The 21,404-nt window shown below is 38.5% G+C and overlaps 1 protein-coding gene across 2 annotated transcripts in view; it reads left to right on the forward strand.

Annotated features, from left to right (window-relative positions):
* Positions 1–21,079, forward strand: part of LOC122356634 (calcium-activated potassium channel subunit alpha-1) — a 113,781-nt gene extending 92,702 nt beyond the window's left edge. For both annotated transcript variants that reach the window (XM_043255569.1, XM_043255570.1), the window contains 11 exons: positions 2,072–2,195; positions 3,154–3,378; positions 3,799–3,991; positions 6,705–6,818; positions 8,922–9,005; positions 10,490–10,620; positions 12,531–12,725; positions 13,624–13,742; positions 14,295–14,519; positions 15,804–15,832; positions 17,412–21,079. In XM_043255569.1, the coding sequence (XP_043111504.1) occupies positions 2,072–2,195; positions 3,154–3,378; positions 3,799–3,991; positions 6,705–6,818; positions 8,922–9,005; positions 10,490–10,620; positions 12,531–12,725; positions 13,624–13,742; positions 14,295–14,519; positions 15,804–15,832; positions 17,412–17,563 (1,591 nt within the window). In that variant the 3' untranslated portion in view covers positions 17,564–21,079. The remainder of the gene's footprint in view (positions 1–2,071; positions 2,196–3,153; positions 3,379–3,798; positions 3,992–6,704; positions 6,819–8,921; positions 9,006–10,489; positions 10,621–12,530; positions 12,726–13,623; positions 13,743–14,294; positions 14,520–15,803; positions 15,833–17,411) is intronic.
* The last annotated feature ends 325 nt before the right edge of the window (positions 21,080–21,404 follow it).

Raw genomic sequence — 21,404 nt, forward strand, 5'->3', positions numbered from 1 at the left:
ATCATTCATTATTAGTGTGATTAACAAGGGGCTAATGCAATTTACCAACCTCATTTAGTGCTGTGTTAATTACAGGGTATTACAGAACAAGGCACGGTTTTATGTCAGTTAAATTACATCACATGCATAAGATAAAATAATATACCCTGATGTTGATGAATTAATAGCTTTTGTTGATAAATCCTGTAATTTATTTAACATCTTTTATACTTAAGCTTCAGATTTTTGTACAAAATTTTGTACAGTTTCTCCACCTTCCTTGAGCGGTTTTATGTATTATATATATAATATACATACACATACACCCACACACACACACACAATCAGACAAAAAAAAAAAAAAAAATAGGCTTTCTAGTTTATAGTTTGCAGAAATCTTTTGTAAATGGTTGTTAATGTGTGGATGATATTATCAGCTAGAGCTGAGTCGAGCAGCTCAGAGAGAGAGAGAGAGCATGTTCCCCTGCAGCCACGTCTCAGAGATGGGCCTTTGTTGTCTGCCCTGAGGCCATTTCCTCAAAGGCAGCCTTTCGGCCTGTCTCAGGCCTGGTAACGTGCTGCACGGTGGGTTTTAGTTGACAGTTTTTTTGCATTTACAAGAGTTCTGTGGTTTCTTTTAAAAAATGTCATCAGAAATAGTGGAGCATCAATTCAAGAGTCACTGGGGGAGACATATTAAAACATACCTTAAAATAAAATACACACATAGCACATGACTCAAGAACTGGTTCAACAGACCAAGTTAGTCATGCTTTTTTTTTTTTTTTTACCGGTATATTCACTGTATTTTGTACCTGTAGTTGTTCAGTTTTAATGGCAATTTAAAAAAAAAATGTTATGCTATTATTTGTGGGGATGCTTCTTTTTAAAAACAACAACACAGCATTTACAGTGTTCACAAAAAATTTTTTAAAAATAAGTTTTAAATATCACAGTTTTTATTGTACAAATTTACAGTTACTGGGCAATTCTTAGACAATATGACAATATGTTATATATATATATATATATATATATATATATATATATATATATATATATATATTTGTTTTAAGAATGTAAAAAAAAAACTCTGAAACATTGCATTTGCAATAATTAGAGTTCTTTGAAGTAATAATAAAATAGTAACTGTTGATATTAGAGATATAGGTATATATAGATATATAGGGTTTATATAGTTTTTTTTTTTTTTTTTTTTGCAGTATGTTAAATGTGCAGATATGTCCATGTTGAATACTACCAAGAAATCTGTATTTCAGGCAGAGAATGCAACAATAACAAGCTCAAAATGCCATTCCCCAATTTTTTGCATTGCTATTCATGCCAAACATCCCTAGACCACACATCAAATGAACATGGCCGCACATTTAGCTTGTGTATTCAGGTTTTCAGTCGTATAGTTCTGCTACCAAGCTGTTTAGAAAGCTTTCAAGGGGGTTGAATGCGAGCTGTGCCCGAGTGCTGGAACTTCCTTCACGGTCAACATGCCCCCCAGATCAGCTTCTGCAGGACGCGCTGATATAGGTTAGCCTGTTTGGACGTGACACGCTGCTGAAACATTAATGGCCTTCAGTTTGGGGGAGCAAAATGTGATTGGGCAAATTCCTAAAATATTTAAAGTGCGGCTCTGTTAAAGCTTTTACCGTTGGACGCATCACGTCAGGAGTAAAAGCCGGTAATTGGCGTTCCATTCTGGTGCCACTCAGTCACTGAAGTGCTCCGGCTCCATCTCTTCCACTCCAGTGCTGTCACCGGCGCGGACGCTTTGATGACTCCGCATTCTTGGCAGCTCGGAGAGAGCTGCCGTTATGATGGAGTCCAATGCACAAATTCAATCTGACAATGACAAGCCATGTCAGCACAGGCCTGTTTACTGCTTATTTATTGTCAATAGACGTCTGGTGAGATGTGCTGAAAGTTTGTCCTTTGACAAATGTCACAATTAAGTCCAGAAGATAAATTCCCACTGTCTTTTTTTTTTTTTTTTTTTTTTTTACTAACCTGCATTTGCAAATAAGGGCGCGCGTACATGTTCTTACACATTTTTTTTCCTACTTGTGCTCTATTTCAGACACGACCCTCTACTCATTCCAGGAAATGAGCAGATTGAGAACATGGATGCTAATGTGAAAAGATACGACTCTACCGGAATGTTTCACTGGTGTCCGTCCAAAGATATCGAGAAGGTCATTCTGGTAGGTATCTTCAAAACTCTAGTGTTATTGCCAATTTGAATGTTTCTTAAAAGTGCTTTACAAAATTTTCAGGTTAAGTTCCATCTTTAATGCACTGTTCTTACAGCATCACCCTAAAAAAATAATCAGATCAACAACTAAAAAACATACCACACTAATAACATTTAGAAATGATTACAAAATGTAAACGCAACGTAAAAAACACAATGAATTTGAACATCAGTATCATGACAAAAATGTGATACTGAATCATGTATTAAAGCTTGCATTTATGATACATAAATATGTGTGTGTGTGTTTATATAAATTTAACACACACACACAGTATAGTAGAAATTTTTAAATGTTACATGTTTCTAAAGGAAAATTTCAGAATTTGCATTTTGTTATTAGAATGGATTTTTAGAATACGAATTCAATTTTGAATATTGTTTTTTTCCCCCTATAATAAAAGTAGGAGAAACATCACTAAACTTTTTGTTCATGTTATGTGTTATTTGCCTTGGGCACAACGAACTGAAAGTCAATATTTTAAGGTCAAGAATATAATAAGAATATGAAATTATTTTGGGAGTATTTGCTTTTACTAAATGAATTGAATTTTGAGTATCCTAAACAGATGTATTTTACTCACTTAGACGCTGTTGACGATGCTAGATGATAATGTTCTTGAACACGCATAAATGCTGCTGCCGTTTTCTTCAATGATTTTGTTTTCTCTCTCTTTCTAATTATTATTGTTGTTTAATGTGCATTTTCCTCACACTTCCATATGGTGTTATTCAAACGTAATTACTATTATGTGATTACATTTCAGTCAGTTAAAATACAGCATTTACAATTTTTGCATTTTAAACTCCTCGTGTTGTTTTTGTATGGATGACAGTAGATGAAGCTCTTATTGTATTCTTGCTGATGAGATTGTAACTGTTATTTGTTTTTGGCTTTTTCACCACAGACACGCAGCGAGGCCTCCATGACGGTTTTAAGTGGGCATGTAGTAGTCTGTATATTTGGAGATGTCACGTCAGCTTTAGTGGGGCTTCGAAACTTGGTGATGCCTTTGAGAGCAAGCAACTTCCATTACCACGAGCTAAAGCCCATCGTGTTTGTGGGCTCATTAGATTATTTGAGAAGAGAGTGGGAAACCCTTCACAACTTCCCTAAAGTCTCCATCTTACCTGTGAGTACACGCATTGAAAATGAGCATGGAGTTTTTACATTTGGACAAAAGTGGTCATGTGTAAATTGTTATCAGCTCATCCGACTCATTACCAGCTTTTTGCATTGAAAAGTGCCCCTTCAATTTGCTCTCGAGTGTTGATGTTCTGGTTTCTCCTGGCCGTCGTGTGAATCTTTGCTTCTTGCTGCAGTGCTTGTTAGCATTAGCTCCACTGTGTATGAAAAACAAAGCCGCCGTCAGCAAAGGCTAGCCTTTTAGATTAGACTACATCTCTTCTTCCCTCAGCACATAGTTAGATCAGCTGAATGTCACTGCCTTTAGAAAAGTAAATACTTGTTAACTAATTTCCCTGAGCTCTGCGGCATCTTTAATTTGTTTTCCCCTTTCTTCCTCCTTCCCATCTCTCTCTCTCCGCTGAAGGGTACGCCATTAAGTCGAGCTGATTTAAGGGCCGTCAACATCAACCTCTGTGACATGTGCGTTATCCTGTCAGCCAATCAGAACAATATCGACGATGCTTCACTGCAGGACAAGGAATGCATCTTGGCGACTCTTAACATCAAATCTATGCAGTTTGATGACAGCATTGGGGTCTTGCAGGCTAATTCCCAAGGTAAGGAGTGGCCAAGAATACTTTGGCGCATAGAGACTACTCCTCAAGAGCTTTAGACTGTGAAACCAATCATTTACTGTGTGCTTTCAAAGACAACAAGGTCCAATTAATGGTTTAATACAACAAGGAATACAACATACATTTGTGCATCCGGAAACGCAATAACTAGAAACTTCCTGCGTACATTAAATAAGTGCCTCTTGTATTTTTCATTTCATGCATATGCATGTTTATTATTAGTACATGCATGCAATTCTAAGCAAGTGTGTATTATATCCTTCCCCCGTAATCAAAGCTCTGAGAGAGGAAAAAAAAAACAAAAACCTTTTTGTGCAGATTGCGTATTTGCCTCCAATTGCTGGACCGCGGCAGATTTGTTTGCCGACAAATTGACTCGAACAGATTGTTTATGCATTCAGATAAACATGTAACCCTCGTGTGCCCATCAGGATTCATCATCATTAAACAGACTGTACAAATCAGCAGCTTCACTTTCTCAGCTGCTCTTCATTACGTAAATTACACACACCGCACAAGCTGGCCCACAACAATTAACATTTCAACCATTATTGAGTATCCACTTTTTGCACAGAATGATGGATTTAAAGCTTCAGAATGACAGCTTTTAGATAATTGTCCCAAAGGCTTATGCTGAACGATGTGTAGTGGTGTTGGGAAGAGCGCATCCCTCTGTGTTGGATGATTATAGTTTTTAATCATACTGTTGAAGAACATGTTATTATCAAGCCTAGAAGGAATCTGCCTGCAATGTCTGTCCTGAGTTTGGGGAGTTCTGTGGATTTAAACATTGTAAAGTGTATTACGTGAGAGCACTACACCCTTATTGGTGACTAAACACATAATCAAATTAGCCAAAGTATTAAATAAAATTGCTCGTGAGGCGGGGGATGTGTAGAAATTTGGTACTGATGGGCATTTCTAGCTTTGTGGAAATCTCTGCACGGATTCCATGCGGGCCTGGTCATTACTACGCTCTCAATTAATTTAACTCAACATCTGGCATGATCAACTGCAGAGCAATGGTGCGTAATAAAGATTTATTTCATTAACACTGAGCATATTAGAACATATTTTATCCCGCAATAAACAGTTTTCCTGTTCTCCGATTATTCCCAAGTAAACATTTGCACCAATAGAAATAACAAATCATTAGTTTTTCTTCCAGATTGTAGTTCCAACTGGGCAGACATTCAGTTATTTATAACTATTATACTTATTAACGTTACATGATTACACATCATAATTTAATTTTCTTTAAGGCGGACGAATCCATGTAAGAAATGTATTTAAAAAAATGATGGTATTGAAATCTTTATGAGATAGAGGTGTAACAAATTACATCATACCGCATCATCTTGGTAAATATTCTTGCCCTCAGCACCTTGTCGTTTCAGTGAGGCTAGTTAAACTTGTGCAGAAGGTGTTATTGAATAAATCAGCTAGCCTTTTGCCAGGAGAATGTGCTACACTAGAAGTGCTTTAAGGGGTTTTTGAATAAAGTACACAAAGTCCAAGCTACATAATGCATTACCGTTGAAAACTACTACACATGGCAGAATTTAGAGCGTGACTTTAAGGTTTGTGTGTATGTCTGTTTGAAGGGTGTACAACTTTATGGAGTGGGATTGATGTGCAACAATAAATACACAGTTGCACGAGACCCAAGTGTAATGCTTGAAATAATAGCCTTAACATTTATTTACATTTTGTTCGTTTTCTAATCTAATAATCTGTATTTAAAATATTCTTCAGAAGCTTTACAGTGTAAAATACCAATACTGAATTGAGAGAGAGAGAGAGAGAGAGAGAGAGAGAGAGAGAGAGAGAGACAAACATTACAATCAACAGCAACATTGCTCTTGTTTAATGGTATCCAATTGCTCTTATTTATCAGCTGATGCTAAAATGCTTTTCAGTGTGCCAGATGGTTGACTCTAACTGTCATTGCATATCTGATATCTTCACAATTCACACAACAGGAGACGGCATTATTCTCTGCACATTTAAAACAGTCTTAGTCTCTCTGTGTTGTGTATTCTTTTGTTTAGAGCTACAGAGAGAGCTAGTCTATTGAACTTCCCCATTGAGAAGAAGGACAACCCCTGTTCAGAATCCTGCAGCCCTTTGAAAACTTTGTGACCTGAATCTTTTCCCCGCATTATGTTTGTCACTGTAAAAACTATACGCTTGCATTTTTCTCCAGTCGATGGATGTCAAAACAGGGCCAATGCATTATGCATATAGCATTACTGATTTAAAGTGTTTACTTGTCAGCTTGAGGAAATGCAAAAGTGTCAAGTCATGTGAATTCATACTCTTGTCACTCCTGCTTGTATTTCATGGCATTTCACATAAAAGGTTTTCAGGATCCACTTCACCAGTTTTATGGTAACAAAATGAACAGCATATAAAATTTATACCTGCTAGTTGATGGAAGGCAGCAAATGCTAAATATGCCTGAGCTGACCCTTAAAAGCGGAGGATCTGTGTTTCACTGTTTTAGACCGGCATGACAGTCCGCTCGTATCCTGCCCCCACAAACTCCACTGTATGTTCAGTACTTTACACATTACACCGAGAAAATCTTATTTGCATGGCCTGACTGTTACGCTGCTGGTTTGGTCACCATTGCAAGCTTTGAATCCAAAAAGCAGAGTAAAATGTGACAGTCTCCTTCCGCTTTCTCTTGCAGGTTTCACACCTCCAGGGATGGATAGATCATCTCCAGATAATAGTCCAGTGCACGGCTTGGTGCGGCAGGCATCCATCACCACGGGATCAAACATCCCGATCATAACTGAACTCGGTGAGACGCAAACTGCACTCATACTGCTTACATGTCAAAGTCAAGTGTGATTAGAATCTAAACTCCCGTATCAAGTCACGCTGATGTGTTCCTTATGAAGTGTGTGTCTGTGATGTGTGTCATGGCACACCTGAATATTTCACAGACTTGGTCAATGTCGCGTCTTTATCAGTTGTGCCTTTAAGTCTAGGTCTCTTCCAGTGCATTATAGGAAGAGAGTGGGGGAAAAAAAAGCATGTAGTAGCAAAATGGATCCATTTATAAATAACAATGAGGGTGGCACTATTCCCATGGTGGGGGGACTCATGAAAGTTTTAGATCTCAGAGGGCACTAAAGCACCAGAGACCGGTCGCTCCAACTCTCCACTGACCCAATTACAGCGTGGTACGCCAGAAAGGCTGCGAAAGAGAAAGGGCCTCACAGGCGCTTAAAACTTCATGCAAAACACGTATGTACTTCTCTCCTCTTAACACGAGATCCAGACGTCCTCCTTCCCGAGGGGGTTGCAAAGTCCTACATCTTGTACACAAGGGGCCTGATTTACTAAAGGTTTCTGGCATATTGGTAGAGGTGAAATAAATACTCGAAAAAGAAAAAGAAGAGCAACTCTAGAACAATCAGTGTAATCTTACATGAAAGCTCTCCATATCATCCGTCATTAAAGACATTAACTAATACTTGACATTGACTAATTTAAAAGTGAGACTTTGACTTTGAGTTGAGAGGATATTTCCAGCCACTTGGCAATGTCCTTCTGTACCTCAAGGAGTAAAAGCTGGATATTCAAGCTAATAATGCTCTTGAGAATTGTATTCTCGAAAAATTTATTTAGCATGAGTTTATCGTTTATAGTGATGTAAATTGGTTGTTTCTTAAATTTTGTTTTCCTGTGAATATTAATCGCTGACAGGAAACTATATCTAAAATATTTTTATAAAATAATGTAAAAATAATAATAATAATGCCCAGCCTTAGTAAGTAAAGGAATACACTGCAAACATAAATCACTCATAAAATTTAATTAATTTAAACTGTTGATATAAACTACTGTTCAGAAGTGCGGGGGCACTTTTTTTAAAGAAATGTATGCATTTAGAATTAATTATAAATGACTGTACATTTTAGTAAAAAGTTTAGTTAAAATAAATTATTTTGGAACTGTTTTCAGCATTGATAAGAAATATTTCTCGAACATCAAATTAATATTAAAATACATTAAAATGGAAAACAGTTGTTTTAATAAATTCAGCCTTGGTGAACATGAGACTGCATTAACAAATATTGACCCCAAAAATTTGAACTGTAGTGTATATATTTATATTTTTTAATGTATAAAATTGTGGTAATTAAGTAAAAAAAAAAACATATTTTTGTCATCATTAAATTTTTCATAAAAAATACTTTGGCAGTCATCCATAAAAGAAAACTAGAAACTAAAACTAAAAAAAACCCACATGGGTTGATCACTCTTCAGCTGCAACTGTTTATTGCTGCATCACCTAAAGTCTTTTCTTTTCTTTTTTCATCCATTTCTTTCTCATATTCTTGTCACACAGCATACCGTCATCTGTTCAGTGGATCAAACTTAATTTTTTTGCTGTAATCAACTAGAAGTTCTTTGCACAGATTGAAAAATGTTTAGCCTAAAGGTAGCGTAAAATGCAACCTAACGTAATTCACCGCTACTTTTTGAAACAACAACTTTATCGTCAGATTCTCGACACGAGCGAATCATTGACCGTCAACGGAGCGCTTGGTAAATCAGGCCTGCAGTTTTAGTGTTGGAATACGTGCGATTACACCAGAAACATGTTGAAAAACACGTAGAGAGCGATTCGCTTTCTCTTCTAAATGGCTCATAGTAATCTTTCCCCTATTTGCAGTGCGGTAGATACCGAAGCCTGCACGACATCCCCGTTATCATGAACAAACATGGCCAAACTGTTCCATGGAGTTCTCACAGAGGCGCTTCATCCTGACACTGTACCTTTAGATTTCTAATCCCACTCTTGACATGATACTCTCGTTTATGCTTTCTCTTTCTCTGGCTTTGAACTTGTTTCAATAACTGTCTCCCCTCAACACTGTTTTATCATCATTAGCTAAGCCTGGCAAACTACTGCCTTTGGTTTCATTCAGTCAGGAAAAAAACAGTGGAACCAACATACAAATGATAACAGAACTGGGTAAGCTGCGCCTTTGTCCTCCGCTACTCTGATGCACTGCCTCCTTCATCGGCTTGTCTTGATTTCTCTCGCTGCAGCTGAGGCCTGCTCCCATGGCATCACTTTGAACACATTTTTATCCTTAGTTCTGGTTGAAATTGACTGTCTTGTTTTTGGCCTTTTTTTAAGGATTTTTTTTTCTTTCTTTCTCAGAGCATCACTAGGCCTTTGATCATGCGAGTCTGTCCTTGTGGCTGTTTCCATAGCATCTCCCTGCAGTTCAATTCTCTGGCCCGGGCTCCTTTTCATCAACGGCCTGTCTGAAAGACTGACATTTCTCTTCCTTAGCTCACAGGAAGTCTGGGAAGAAATCAAATTAGAAAAAAAAAAAAAAAAACAGATCAAACCTTGCTTTAAGCTGTTTATTTTTATTTATTTATTTTGGTGCTGGCCCTAATCTCTGAAGCATAGATTTTGAAAGGGGGTGAAACAAAGATTGTGTGAGGCTGTGTTCAAACCGAGCGGGATTTCAGGGCATTGTCTCTATACATTGGCCGCTGAGACCATACACAATAGCCTCAAAGCAATCTGACTGCTGCTGCTGTCCAACCAAAGATACCAATGTTTTAAAACGGGTTCTTTTATGTAAGTGGACCTACATTTTTTACAAGCGTGCTGTGTAACTTGACTTTTTTGACAATTGCAAATCACTTCAAGTAATAGTTTACCCAAAAATAAAAATTCTGTCATCATTCATAGATCTTTGTGTTGTTCCAGATACGTAGAGCTTTCTTTGGTACAACACAAAAAGAGAAATTTCAAAGAATTATGCTAGTCACTCATCTCCATGCAATTACGATGAATGGGGATCGAGGCTTTCAAGTTTAAAAAAGCTCCAAAAGCTTAATAAAAGTAGGTCATAATACTTGTATACCATATCCCACGTCTTTTGAAGTCGTACAATAGCTGTATGAGAAACAAACAAAGAAAAATCTTAGTCTTTATTTACTGATGATCTTCCCCTTTAATGATCTGTTACGGTTACCGCTGTGATTGAATGATTTAGTCAGTAATCAAGATCAGTTCGATTTATAAACAAAACTATTCAGATCATTTTTGCGAAGGCATTCATTGAAAACATCTGGCTCCAAACAGCATCCATTTACACATCAGACATCACAACTTCTCTCAGAAACAGAGATTTCATTGTTATGTAAACTATTCCTTCCAAGTTGCTCAAATTCAAGTTAGATCCACCATTCTTTGGGTACTGCATTGTGCAGAAATCACTATTTCAACCTGTATTAATCTCCAGAATGCATGCCCACTGACGTGCATGCAGTATTTTTTTTTCTTTTTTTCTCCTTGCTCATTGTTAATTTGACTTCATTAACCCGTTTATTGCTGGTCGGTGAGAAACTCCACCTCACCCTTTGAAGGACATTGATTGACTCTTCTGCACAGTCGTTTTGCCCGCTCGTAAACCTCCTCTCTCTGTGCTGCAGTGAATGACTCCAACGTTCAGTTTTTGGACCAAGACGACGATGACGACCCAGATACGGAGCTGTATCTGACCCAGCCGTTTGCCTGCGGTACCGCGTTCGCCGTCAGCGTGTTGGACTCCCTGATGAGTGCGGTGAGTTAGTGGCTAAACAGCTGCCACGTTGACACCTATTTACTGATTTGAATTCCTTTAACGGATTTATGTGTGTTAATCTGTTTAAAGAAATTATCCCTGCAGAATAAGTCGATTCAGATCCTTTCATTGTGGGAAGGATCCTTCATATTATCTGCTAGGCTTCAGATGATCTTTCCGTTGGTATTCAAAAGCAGCCAGTGATTTGGTGAACAAAGCAACCTGTCAAAAGGTGCACAGTCATTTCTCTCCCATCATGGCATGTCATATAGAATTACATGAAGGCATGTCTCACTGCTAATCCTCTGAAATAATGTATAGGAAAGAGACATCCTCCGGCTGTGCAGTGCTTTAGATGTAGGGCTCAGGCGTTACCAGTAGGCAGAGGCTGGTAAATGAAATGCCACATTGATCAGACAGCACTGTCAGCGGCGGTGACATCAAAAGGAAAGTTGTTGCCAAGACTCCTCATATAATGTGTCATGAAATGAACTTTCAAGAGTCTTATTAGATCTTTTAACAAGGTAAGTGCTCAAGTTTTCTTTAATGGCATGCCTTGACATGCAAAGGTGGGCTGCTATGGGGTCCTAATCTCCTAACAATGCCATCTTGGGTAGATTAGGAAAGATACCTTTTTTTCCCCCCCTCTGTTCTCTCCTCTTATTCCCCCTCACCACCTACGACCACTGCTGCTATCCCCTTATCCATATGATGGCTTAATTCCAGTACCTTTCACTTTGAGTGAAGCTAGAACAAAGCAGCCTTCAAGTGCATTTCACTGTGGACAAAGGTGAAGCCTGCTAATAGACAGCTCTCATCCATCATTCGGCTGAATGCTGCTGTCAGGGGCCCGGAGAGGTGTCACTCTAGCGTGAGCTCGCGGCGACACAGCCCTCTAGTGCTCACACGAACGACCTTGTGATCTTAGTGGAATCTTTTATTTTTATACGTTAATCATTTGACAACTTTATCATCAGTGACACCGAAGAACATTTGATGGACAAGATACAGCGAGGTCTACGAGTCAGGAAACACTTTTAAAGTCAAGGATGCAGAATGTGATCGGAACTTGGAATTAAGATTAAGTTTTAAGATTTGAAATACACTACAGTTAAAGAGTTTAGGCGCAGCAACATATATTTTTAAAAAGAAATTAATACTATTATTATATATTAAATTGATCAAATCTGACTGCAAATGCATTTATAATACAACCAGAGGTTCCTGTTGTGTGCGTGTGCATTTTTGCGCAGTATATCAGCATTTTAGAGTGATTTATGAAAGATCATGTGACACAAAAATGCAGCTTTGTCATCAAAGGAATAAATTGCATTAAAAAAAAAAAAAAAAAAAAAATAGTATACATTAAAAAGACCCAGACCTTATGGTATTGTATAAATGAAGCGTAGGTTACTATTTAAATTGTGACACTGACCATGTTAACGAATACAGGACAACATTGCTTATCGTGTTTTACTTAAACAGTTTGAATGTGCGTTTCCTTGAATGATGATATGTTTAAATGTTTAACAAACTTTGTGGTCTCAGACTTTTCACTGTACAAGATAAATGTCCCTGCTTGTTGTGTTATGAGATCTATTCTTCATTGTATGTAATCTACAATTAGCTACAATAATGATAATTAAAATGTCCTCGTGTGCAAAACGCTCCCCTGTTAAGCGTGGCTGGTGTTACCAAAATGAACGTGCGTGGGGAGGAGACGACGACAACAACAACAACAACAGCTGGCGTAATTGCATTCCTGTGTCTCTTCCCTTCCCAGGGAGGGAAATGAGAAGAGACAGATCAGGGTCTAGATAACAGTGCTCGGGACAGCTCCAAAATCCTGACTGTCTTGAGTTGTGACTCTAATGGCACTCACGTCCGGATCCTCTCCTTTATCTTGGCAGACATACTTCAATGATAATATCCTCACCCTGATCCGGACGCTGGTCACGGGAGGCGCCACTCCGGAGCTGGAGGCCCTGCTGGCTGAGGAGAACGCGCTGAGAGGTGGCTACAGCACGCCGCAGACGCTGGCTAACAGGGACAGGTGTCGGGTCGCCCAGCTGGCCCTCTACGATGGGCCCTTCGCAGACTTGGGGGTAAGTGGACGGTTAAGAGGAGCTGACACGTTTTGGCACTTTCCCCAACAGGGTTCGTTCCCTGTCCGATGCCTCCCCTGTCCGCTAATGCAAAGTGAACGAGCTGAACACGCAAAGTCTGTGGGTAAAAAAAATAACACTGGCTTAAATCTTTCATGGTATTTTTGTATCTAGTGCCGAGTAGATTTTGTTACCGATTACAAATTACATGAAGTAAATTGCAGTTAGTGACACCTTGTGTGTGTACTTTTTGATTACTTTTGAGCAACTTATTTATCACACAGACCTGAATGCGGTTATTGTGTGCTAATATTGATGATTGCCCATGCCACACGCACTCATGCAAAAAAAAACAATAAATATCAGTATAATTTTTGTTTTGTGAAAGAAAAAAATTTAAATGTATGTTCATAATGGGCAAAGTCTATGAAATCAGAAAAACTGTCAAAAGCTTTGGAATCCCTACATTACATTAATTATATGAGAATTTAACATTACATGGCAAGAGTATTCTTGGTTTGAAATATTAGTAGGTCTAGTAGAAATAAGAAGTAGATTCCTTTAGAAAGAAAAAAAAAAGGATGGGATGAAGCAATAAATTATGCAATTGCTATTGTGTGATTAAAATGTACTGTAATCCATAAAAGGTAGGTGTAATCTGATTTTATATAAAGTATAAATTTTTTTTCAAATCTGATTATGTAATCCAGATTCCGTGTACATAGTTACTACCAAGCACTGCCTGCATCTTAAACAATGCTATATGCTTCATTATAGAAGTGTAGACATTAGTATACAGATGCAGTGAATGAGGCAAACGTCATCAGCTCTTGCACTCTTATATTGGTTTATATGTTATGAATGAACAATTAAAGCACTATTGTTTGTTCTTTTGCAGGATGGTGGTTGCTACGGAGACTTATTTTGTAAAGCATTAAAAACGTACAACATGCTGTGCTTTGGAATCTATAGATTACGAGATGCACATATAAGTGTACCAAGCCAGTGCACAAAAAGGTGAGCTTTTAAAAAAATTTTTTTTTTTCTCAAGATTCTTTGTGAAATAGAGTACTTTCCACTAAAATATTTTTAAGCAGCAAATCAGCATGATTTGTGAAGGCTGCTGAAAATTCAGCTTGGCATCACAGGAATAAATACTTTTACAATATATTTAAATATATTTTTAATCCTTTTTATATTTTTAAAAAATATTCCACACTAGTTTGCTGTTTTTTGCAGCCTTTTAGACGTTGTCTCTTCATAAAGCTTAAAAAAAAAAGTGTATTCATTTTAGTTTGCCTTATTTAATCCAAAACCTAAAACACAGCCATGTCTTTTTGTTGCAAGGATCAGGATTGTGTGGCACATTTGAAGGATCATTAACAGTGTTAGAAGTTACTGGCACTGAGAAAACTTTCTCCCATCCAAGTTTGTGTGGTTAAATTATAAGTGGTACAGAAACGTTATACCTGAATCTTAAACCTGTGCAAAACGAAACCTCAAAAACAAGTCAAATGTATTATTTACACGGGGTCCTCGGACATGCGTGTCCTTTTTCCATGTGTGCAGATATGTCATCACAAACCCGCCTTATGAGTTTGAGCTGGTGCCCACGGACCTGATCTTCTGTCTGATGCAGTTTGACCACAACGCGGGCCAGTCCCGAGCGAGCCTGTCCCATTCCTCCCATTCCTCTCATTCATCCAGCAAGAAGAGCTCGTCTGTTCACTCCATCCCCGCCACAAACCGACAGAACCGCAGCAGCAAAGCCCGTGAAGCCCGTGACAAACAGAAGTAAGCTGGCTTTCATTTCTCTTTAACCCAGCAGAGTGAGCGAGCGTGTGTGTGTGTGTGTGTGTGTGCGTTTGTTCAATTCTGTGGTTTTTAGCACACTTTGTACAGAAAGGATGCTCTGTGTGTGTTTGTACCCAGCGTTCCATGTTCTGTTTGTGAACTCGCTTCATTGTTCTGTGCATGTGGCCCTTGCCTTGACCACACACACAACTCTGACCATTTGATCATTGCCTCATCGCCAGCGCACCGTAACTAGGACCATGTCTGCATATTGCTGCTGCATCTGTACAAACACAATCAACATGTGAGCTTTTTGTATGAAAGATTAATGATATTATAAAATGCGCAGGTCCCATTCGGACTTCTAGAACTCTTTAATTAATATTTATTAGATAATGTTCCAGATAAGGAGGCACATTTTTTTCTATCAGCATTTGTTGTATGGGTAATGTATCAATTTTTGGTCTCTAATCCACATATAAGAGTGAGGAAAAAGCATTAATCCATTTCTTGCCTTCCTGTTTGTCCAATCATTGTTATGTCTGTGTGTGAGAACTGCAAATTGCATCATCATGTTTTTAGTCTGTGTTAGTGGCTTATTTTTAGTTACGCTCTAGTGATTTTATTTTATTTTTTAATGTTCCAGGTAGGGTTAAGAGACATTATCATAGCATAAATGGTTTCTCATCATCCCTACATGCCTTGCAGGTGCAGAAACCCCTATTGTGTGTATAGAAACTTTGTATAATTTAAGTATGGATATTTCCAGCTTTGAAACTTTTATCATCTACATATACAGTTTTGAGACTTCTCTCACCAGAATGACGCGCTAACTGCAAAGCATCATGGGATGTTGTAAAACCTTGCATTTCAGTGCCTTTTACAATGCGTGCCTAAAAGTTAATTCAAGTTTAGAGTTTGTAAGATACCCCCCACCACCACCTTAGAGGTTATATTAGTTAACGTGATTTATTTTTCCACATTTGCGACGCACATTGTGTCCTTTTCAAGAGTTTTACAATTGGATGAAATTGTCAGATCCATCACAACATTTAATATTAAATGAGGTAAATAGCTTAAGTCCTGAATTTGCATTAGTAACGTTTTTACTACTTAGTTGCATAAGAATCATTTCCTATTATTTTAAAATAAAGACGGTTACGATTTTTAATTCACAACATATAACCAGACTAAAAATGTAGGGATATGATGTCAGTTCTGTTTGAGACCTGTTACTTGCCTTAAACGCTGTAAAACTTACATAGACCACTTTTTTTTCTAAAGTGCAACAAGGATGAATAGAATGGGCCCAGGTATGCAAGTTAATGATTCTGCATGATACAGCACCTGTTGTGGGATCTTTTAATCATAACTTTGTCCTTTGTGGAGCACTGTTATGAGAGGGGATTTTGATTTTAATTTCCAAGGAAATCATGCCTACTTTTCACCTTTGCTTTCTAACCGAAAGCAAATGGCTGCTGCTACTGCCTAACTCTTGTCATGCTCAGGACCATCCCAGCATTGCATGCGGTTGACTATCATCTACCTCCGTCCATCTGATAGGTTCCAGTGATCTCTCTTTCAGTAGTCCCCCTCCTCTTGTTCATTTACCTCTCATTAGGTTATTTTTTTTTCTTTCTTTCTCTAAGACAAACTGCATTGTGTGAGAGGTCAGTGTGTCTGCACATTGTTCCAACATGTAGATTTATCAAAATGTATTTAATAATTCAACCATTATTTTCCAAACACCTTATTTCCACTTTGACAAATTCTATAAAATGATCTGAAATGTAATAAAATAGCATATTTAATATAATTATTTTTACTATGTTAAAGGTAACTGCATCGCACAAACATGCATTTTATTCAATAATTCTATCAAATAAAAAAAGTAACTTTTTTACCTAATATTTTCTATTAAATTTAAACAGACGGGAAACTGCCACTTGTGTCAATATCATTGTGTGATATGCATCGGTGGCTTTTCTCATAATCGTCACTTTGCGTTGTGCCTAAAAACATCCTTTAATTTAAGTAAAATTACTGTATTTTTATGACCTCTCATGGCTTACGGCTGCATTAATGCAAAAACGTAGATTCGGTCCGTTAAAAGTTGCCCACTCAAACCAGGCGAAAGTGGTTTCACGTTCCGCTCTCAGCCCAAATTCACCTCAAATATCCGTGTGAGAGAGGGGAGCCATGATGAGAGTCCCTGTGCTGCTGAAATTGGCTCTTTTAACCCTTGCAGAGCCAGAGGATGTCTCGGGGCAATGTAAGTGCCAGCATCAGTAGTAAACTCAGGGGAACGGAGCGAGGTGGCTGACTCCTTGCACCACCTCAGGCACAGCTCCACTTACATCAAACGACTGCGCCGTGACACTCTCTCCCCGCGGCTCGTCGCAGCCTGACACTCCAAGGTGTGCAGCACATTTCAAGTTGGAGGAATAGTTGGAAATGTTGGAGTCCCGGAAAATGACACCGCCTAGGAGAAAGCAAACGTGATGGGGAAGGATGCCGGCCTTACGCCTGGCTTAAGTGCTCACGTTTCCAAATTAAACGCCTGATTTTCAGAGTCCTGATCGTGCGATAACGTGCTCAAATACTCAGCATGATACAGTCATTCCTATTTGGCTACAATATGGCTGTAAATGCTTTTACATACCGTACATTTTGCTGCCTCATGAAATCAGTAATAGGTCCAACAATGTGTGTTTCACCCTGTGTCTTTCTGAATGTGAATTCAAGTTCATGTACTGCATAGAGAGAGAAAGAGAGCGTGGGATTCTCCTCCTTTTTTTTTTCTTTGTAGAGATGCATGATCCCGCTTTAAAGATCTGAAATTAACGCTGTGTTTCTCGTCTTCTGCTTCTCTCTCGCCCGGCTGTCTCACAGAAAAGAGATGGTTTACAGATGAAGCAGAAAACGCATACCCGAGGAACATTCAAATCAAGCCCATGAGCACTCACATGGCCAACCAAGTCAATCAGTACAAATCCACTAGCAGTCTGATTCCACCTATCCGAGAAGTCGAAGATGAATGCTGAACGAATCCCCAGCCTTTACCATCACGGAGGGACTTGGGTCATCCTGCTGTAAAAGACGAGCGCTAATCGTGAAACCATGACTGTGATGATGGCGACACATTGTTCTTCCCCTGTTCGAATCGAAGGTTTCAAGCGATCGAGAACTGGAAGGGACTTCCTATGTGTATACCTTTAATGTTACTTCCATACTTTTATATATGTATACATAGTGATGTACATAATGACAATCAAGTAAGGATTGTACAGCCCCTAGCACTTTTTGAAATTATGTTAACAGGCAAACAAAAGAAGACGAAAAAAAAAAAAAAAAAAGTACTTCCTGTGATTCACTGCAATATTTCACCTCTGCCGTGACCTGACTCCATGCAGAGGGCGCTATAATGGAGGATGAGGGTCACCGTCGTTCACTTCATCCAAACACTACCCAAAGATCAGCCCCGCCGATTGAGTTGCGTATCCGTCGTCCGTTTCGTTTTGCACTACCGCGTAAAAACTGGAGCACTGCTCACAAAAGAGTCAGAGCTTTCTCCTCTGAGTTTGGGGCTGACGTCACAGGCTGAGGCTGTTAACTGAATGGTTTTGTTCAGGGAAACGAGTGCTTGCGTGACTGTATTCGTGCATGGTGTGTGCCCGAAGGCTGCCTGAAGTAACCCGAAAGTGTGGCTCAGGAAAGGATGCCCATTTCCATCCCTGCAGACCGTTTATACACGTGGAAATGTTTGCTGTACTAAATGCAAATGGCTGTCCCCAACGTAGCTCTTCGGAATTGGCAATACATTGAGGATATGCACTACTTCTGTTGATGTCTTTCCATCATCCATGACTGCTGGTCATCGAGGCTTATAACATGTTTGTCTGCGTCTGCGGCTCTGCTATTAATACGACTGAATGGAACACTGCTGTAACCTGCTGATAATTCAACAATGATTGAGCTTTAATGCTGAGAAAACATAAAATTGATAATGCCACGTATTGCGAAAAGTGGGCATCGATGGTTCCTCCTTTGGGTGTAGTCGCTGCCTGACACAGGGTTGGCACGGGGGCGGAAAAGTGCTTGGATGTTCCCCGTGACCAACCGTGATGCCTTAAAGTCAAAGCTCAATCATAATGTTCAATTATCAGCCAGAGATGTAACTTGTGGATGATTCTTGCTGTGGTCTGAATGGATCTGAACGTCACTCACTTCTATCAAGGCTACACGACTATGTTGTACCTTTAAGTAGAACGTATATTGATACAAATGCTTCACAGACCTTTGAACTTTGCTTCAAGTGCTCTGTCAGATTTATACATAAGTACATACTTATTTTTTATCCATGAGCGTAATCATTTTGTACTTATTTTTATACATATCAGAGAACTTTATTTCTAAATGTATCTTAAAGATATCTTAATAGCTACATTGCAGAGCGGTTCAGTTTCTTCAGTTTTACCCCTGACAACACAACATATCACATAACATCAACCGGGACACGTCAAAAAGTCTGTGAACCCGAGTCAAAAAAAAAGGTACAATTTCAGCTTGCCATCTGGAGTGCTCTTTGATACTCACACGGGCTGCTTTGAAGGACCTCGAGCTCTACTACTAAAACAGCATACATGCTTTCATTTTCATAAGCTAACAGAGATGAAAACCAATATTGAATGACTGATGACACTTATCTGTAATTCCAGGTAAAGCGATGTTGATCCTCAGACAGACAGGAACTCAGAGGAGGGGCTCTGCTCTTTCTGTAATGAGTTAGAGCGATGTTTGACCTAAATTAGGTCTCGGTAAAAGAAGAAGAAAAAAAAAAAGCGTGCAGAAGTACTTGCGCAAACATCATTTGATCAGAAGCGAGCTAATAGATTGTAGATGCAAGACAAGAGACATTAGTATTCATCCATCCATTAAGAAAAAGAATAAAGAATCTGTTGTATAAATTCTGCCCGTTCTCGTCCACGTTTACTTTTTAAAGTCAAAGGATCTCCGCTTTGTTTTGTCTACTGGACAATTAGGCTTTGTCCTGAAGTGATTTTCTGAATTGTGATTACATTGGTGTTACACTTTGTAGCAGGTAGATTTCTTAATAAATGAAGAAAAAAAAAAATACAAACGTGAGTAAACTGTATGTATAATTGGATCGTCTACATACTTGCTAGCCTAAAAAAAGATTTTGAGCTAAAAAGGAATCCACTGAGGTTAAATGTCCAATTTGTTTATTGTCTCTTCTATGTAAGGTCCTTTTCCTGTAATGAACTACGTTACAAAGAAAGGCAGATGGCGCGGTCAAGACAGCAGGTTTGATTTGATGAGAAGAGCGTAGATGCACGCTGAAGGAAGCAGAAAGCAAACTAGCTCTTTCTTTTTGAGGATTATTAACCATCAGGTTTTTACATTCCATTTTGTCATCAGCATTTCAACGTTACAATCACATATACTTTAGAAATGTCAAAATCGGTTGTTTGTTTACAGACTTTTCTTTCTTTTTCGAAACACATACTCAGGTAGCAATCCTGATGACAAAACTACAAAGAAAAGCTGGCTTACTTTTTTTTTTTTTTCGTTACCTTTCGTAGCCCTAATGACAGTTTGAGGTGATACTGAGATTTTCTTCTCCACTGCAACAAATGTGCAATGTTTTAATATCATGCGATTTGTTTGTGCATCTTGTGAAGATACTACAGTGTACGCATATCACAGTTTCTACAGTGCCATGAAATGTATCCATCTACTAGCATCGGTCAGTCATTGGTCAGTAACGCCGGATGAATATTGTGGCATCTAACACTGGCATGGAGAACATCCAAGCCATCCTTGCCTCCATGCCAGGAGAAGTGCCAGGCAGTGCAGGAAGACCAAAGGAGGAACGCCGTAAAACCCACTAAAGCGAAAAGTGGCATTCAAACGTGCATACGACACATGTGCCTATGCAAAAAAAAAAAAAAAAAAAAAAATGATGAAGTCTAACGTCAAGAAAAGGGAAGAGCAATGACTGAAAGATGCTGAGTAGAACTATGATGTTTAGTTGGATTCACCTGTCAATGTATTCAAGAGTGTTTTAATTAAAGTAACATATAAAGCAACCTTACTGATGTGCTATGTAATACACAACTGTCATATTTTGGCTATTTTATTCTACTGTAAAGGACAGATTTAAGTTTTAGAAACTGTATAAAGAAAATACACTGTAACGGAATAAATACTTGGAGGGAACTAAGTCTTAACATGCTGAACTTGCATATGGATTACTGTTTTGTTGCTGTCTTTTCTTCCACTTCAATAAATAATCAAAACATCCATTCACACATGTAATTATTGGCATATTCATTACAGGAAAATGGGGTTTCTTATAGCAGAATGACTGATTTGACTACCAGACGTGAAGAAATTGATGGTGCTGAGCTGATCTACCTGACTCTGTCAAATATAACCTGCTGATAAAACATACTGTCTTGTACAAAAAGTTTGTACATAAATTGTACATGGTTTCTTTTTGTATTTTCTCAAATTAAAATGGATGTATTTGTGTTCTACGGGTGACTGGTATATTGCGTCATTACTTGATTTACACTGGACATTTGAATCATAACGGCAATGAAAGAGTGCAGAGGACACACCTATCCAAACATCTGCTAATATTTAAAGACAAAGAGCCTCCATCGTATTGGAGTTCTCGCGCAAACCCTGCACATATACAGCGAGCCGTTTTACATCTACCGCCACTTTTAGAGTTTCAAAACAATTGCGCCTCTCAACCAAAGAATACAATGCTCTTCGCTTTCACTCTATAAAAACAACGATTGTGATCAAACCTCGCTCTATCCAATAAATATTAGTCTGGTCTTACGTGGCTCGTTC

The sequence above is a fragment of the Puntigrus tetrazona genome, chromosome 13, assembly GCF_018831695.1.
Source record: "Puntigrus tetrazona isolate hp1 chromosome 13, ASM1883169v1, whole genome shotgun sequence".
NCBI classification, from domain to species: domain Eukaryota; kingdom Metazoa; phylum Chordata; class Actinopteri; order Cypriniformes; family Cyprinidae; genus Puntigrus; species Puntigrus tetrazona.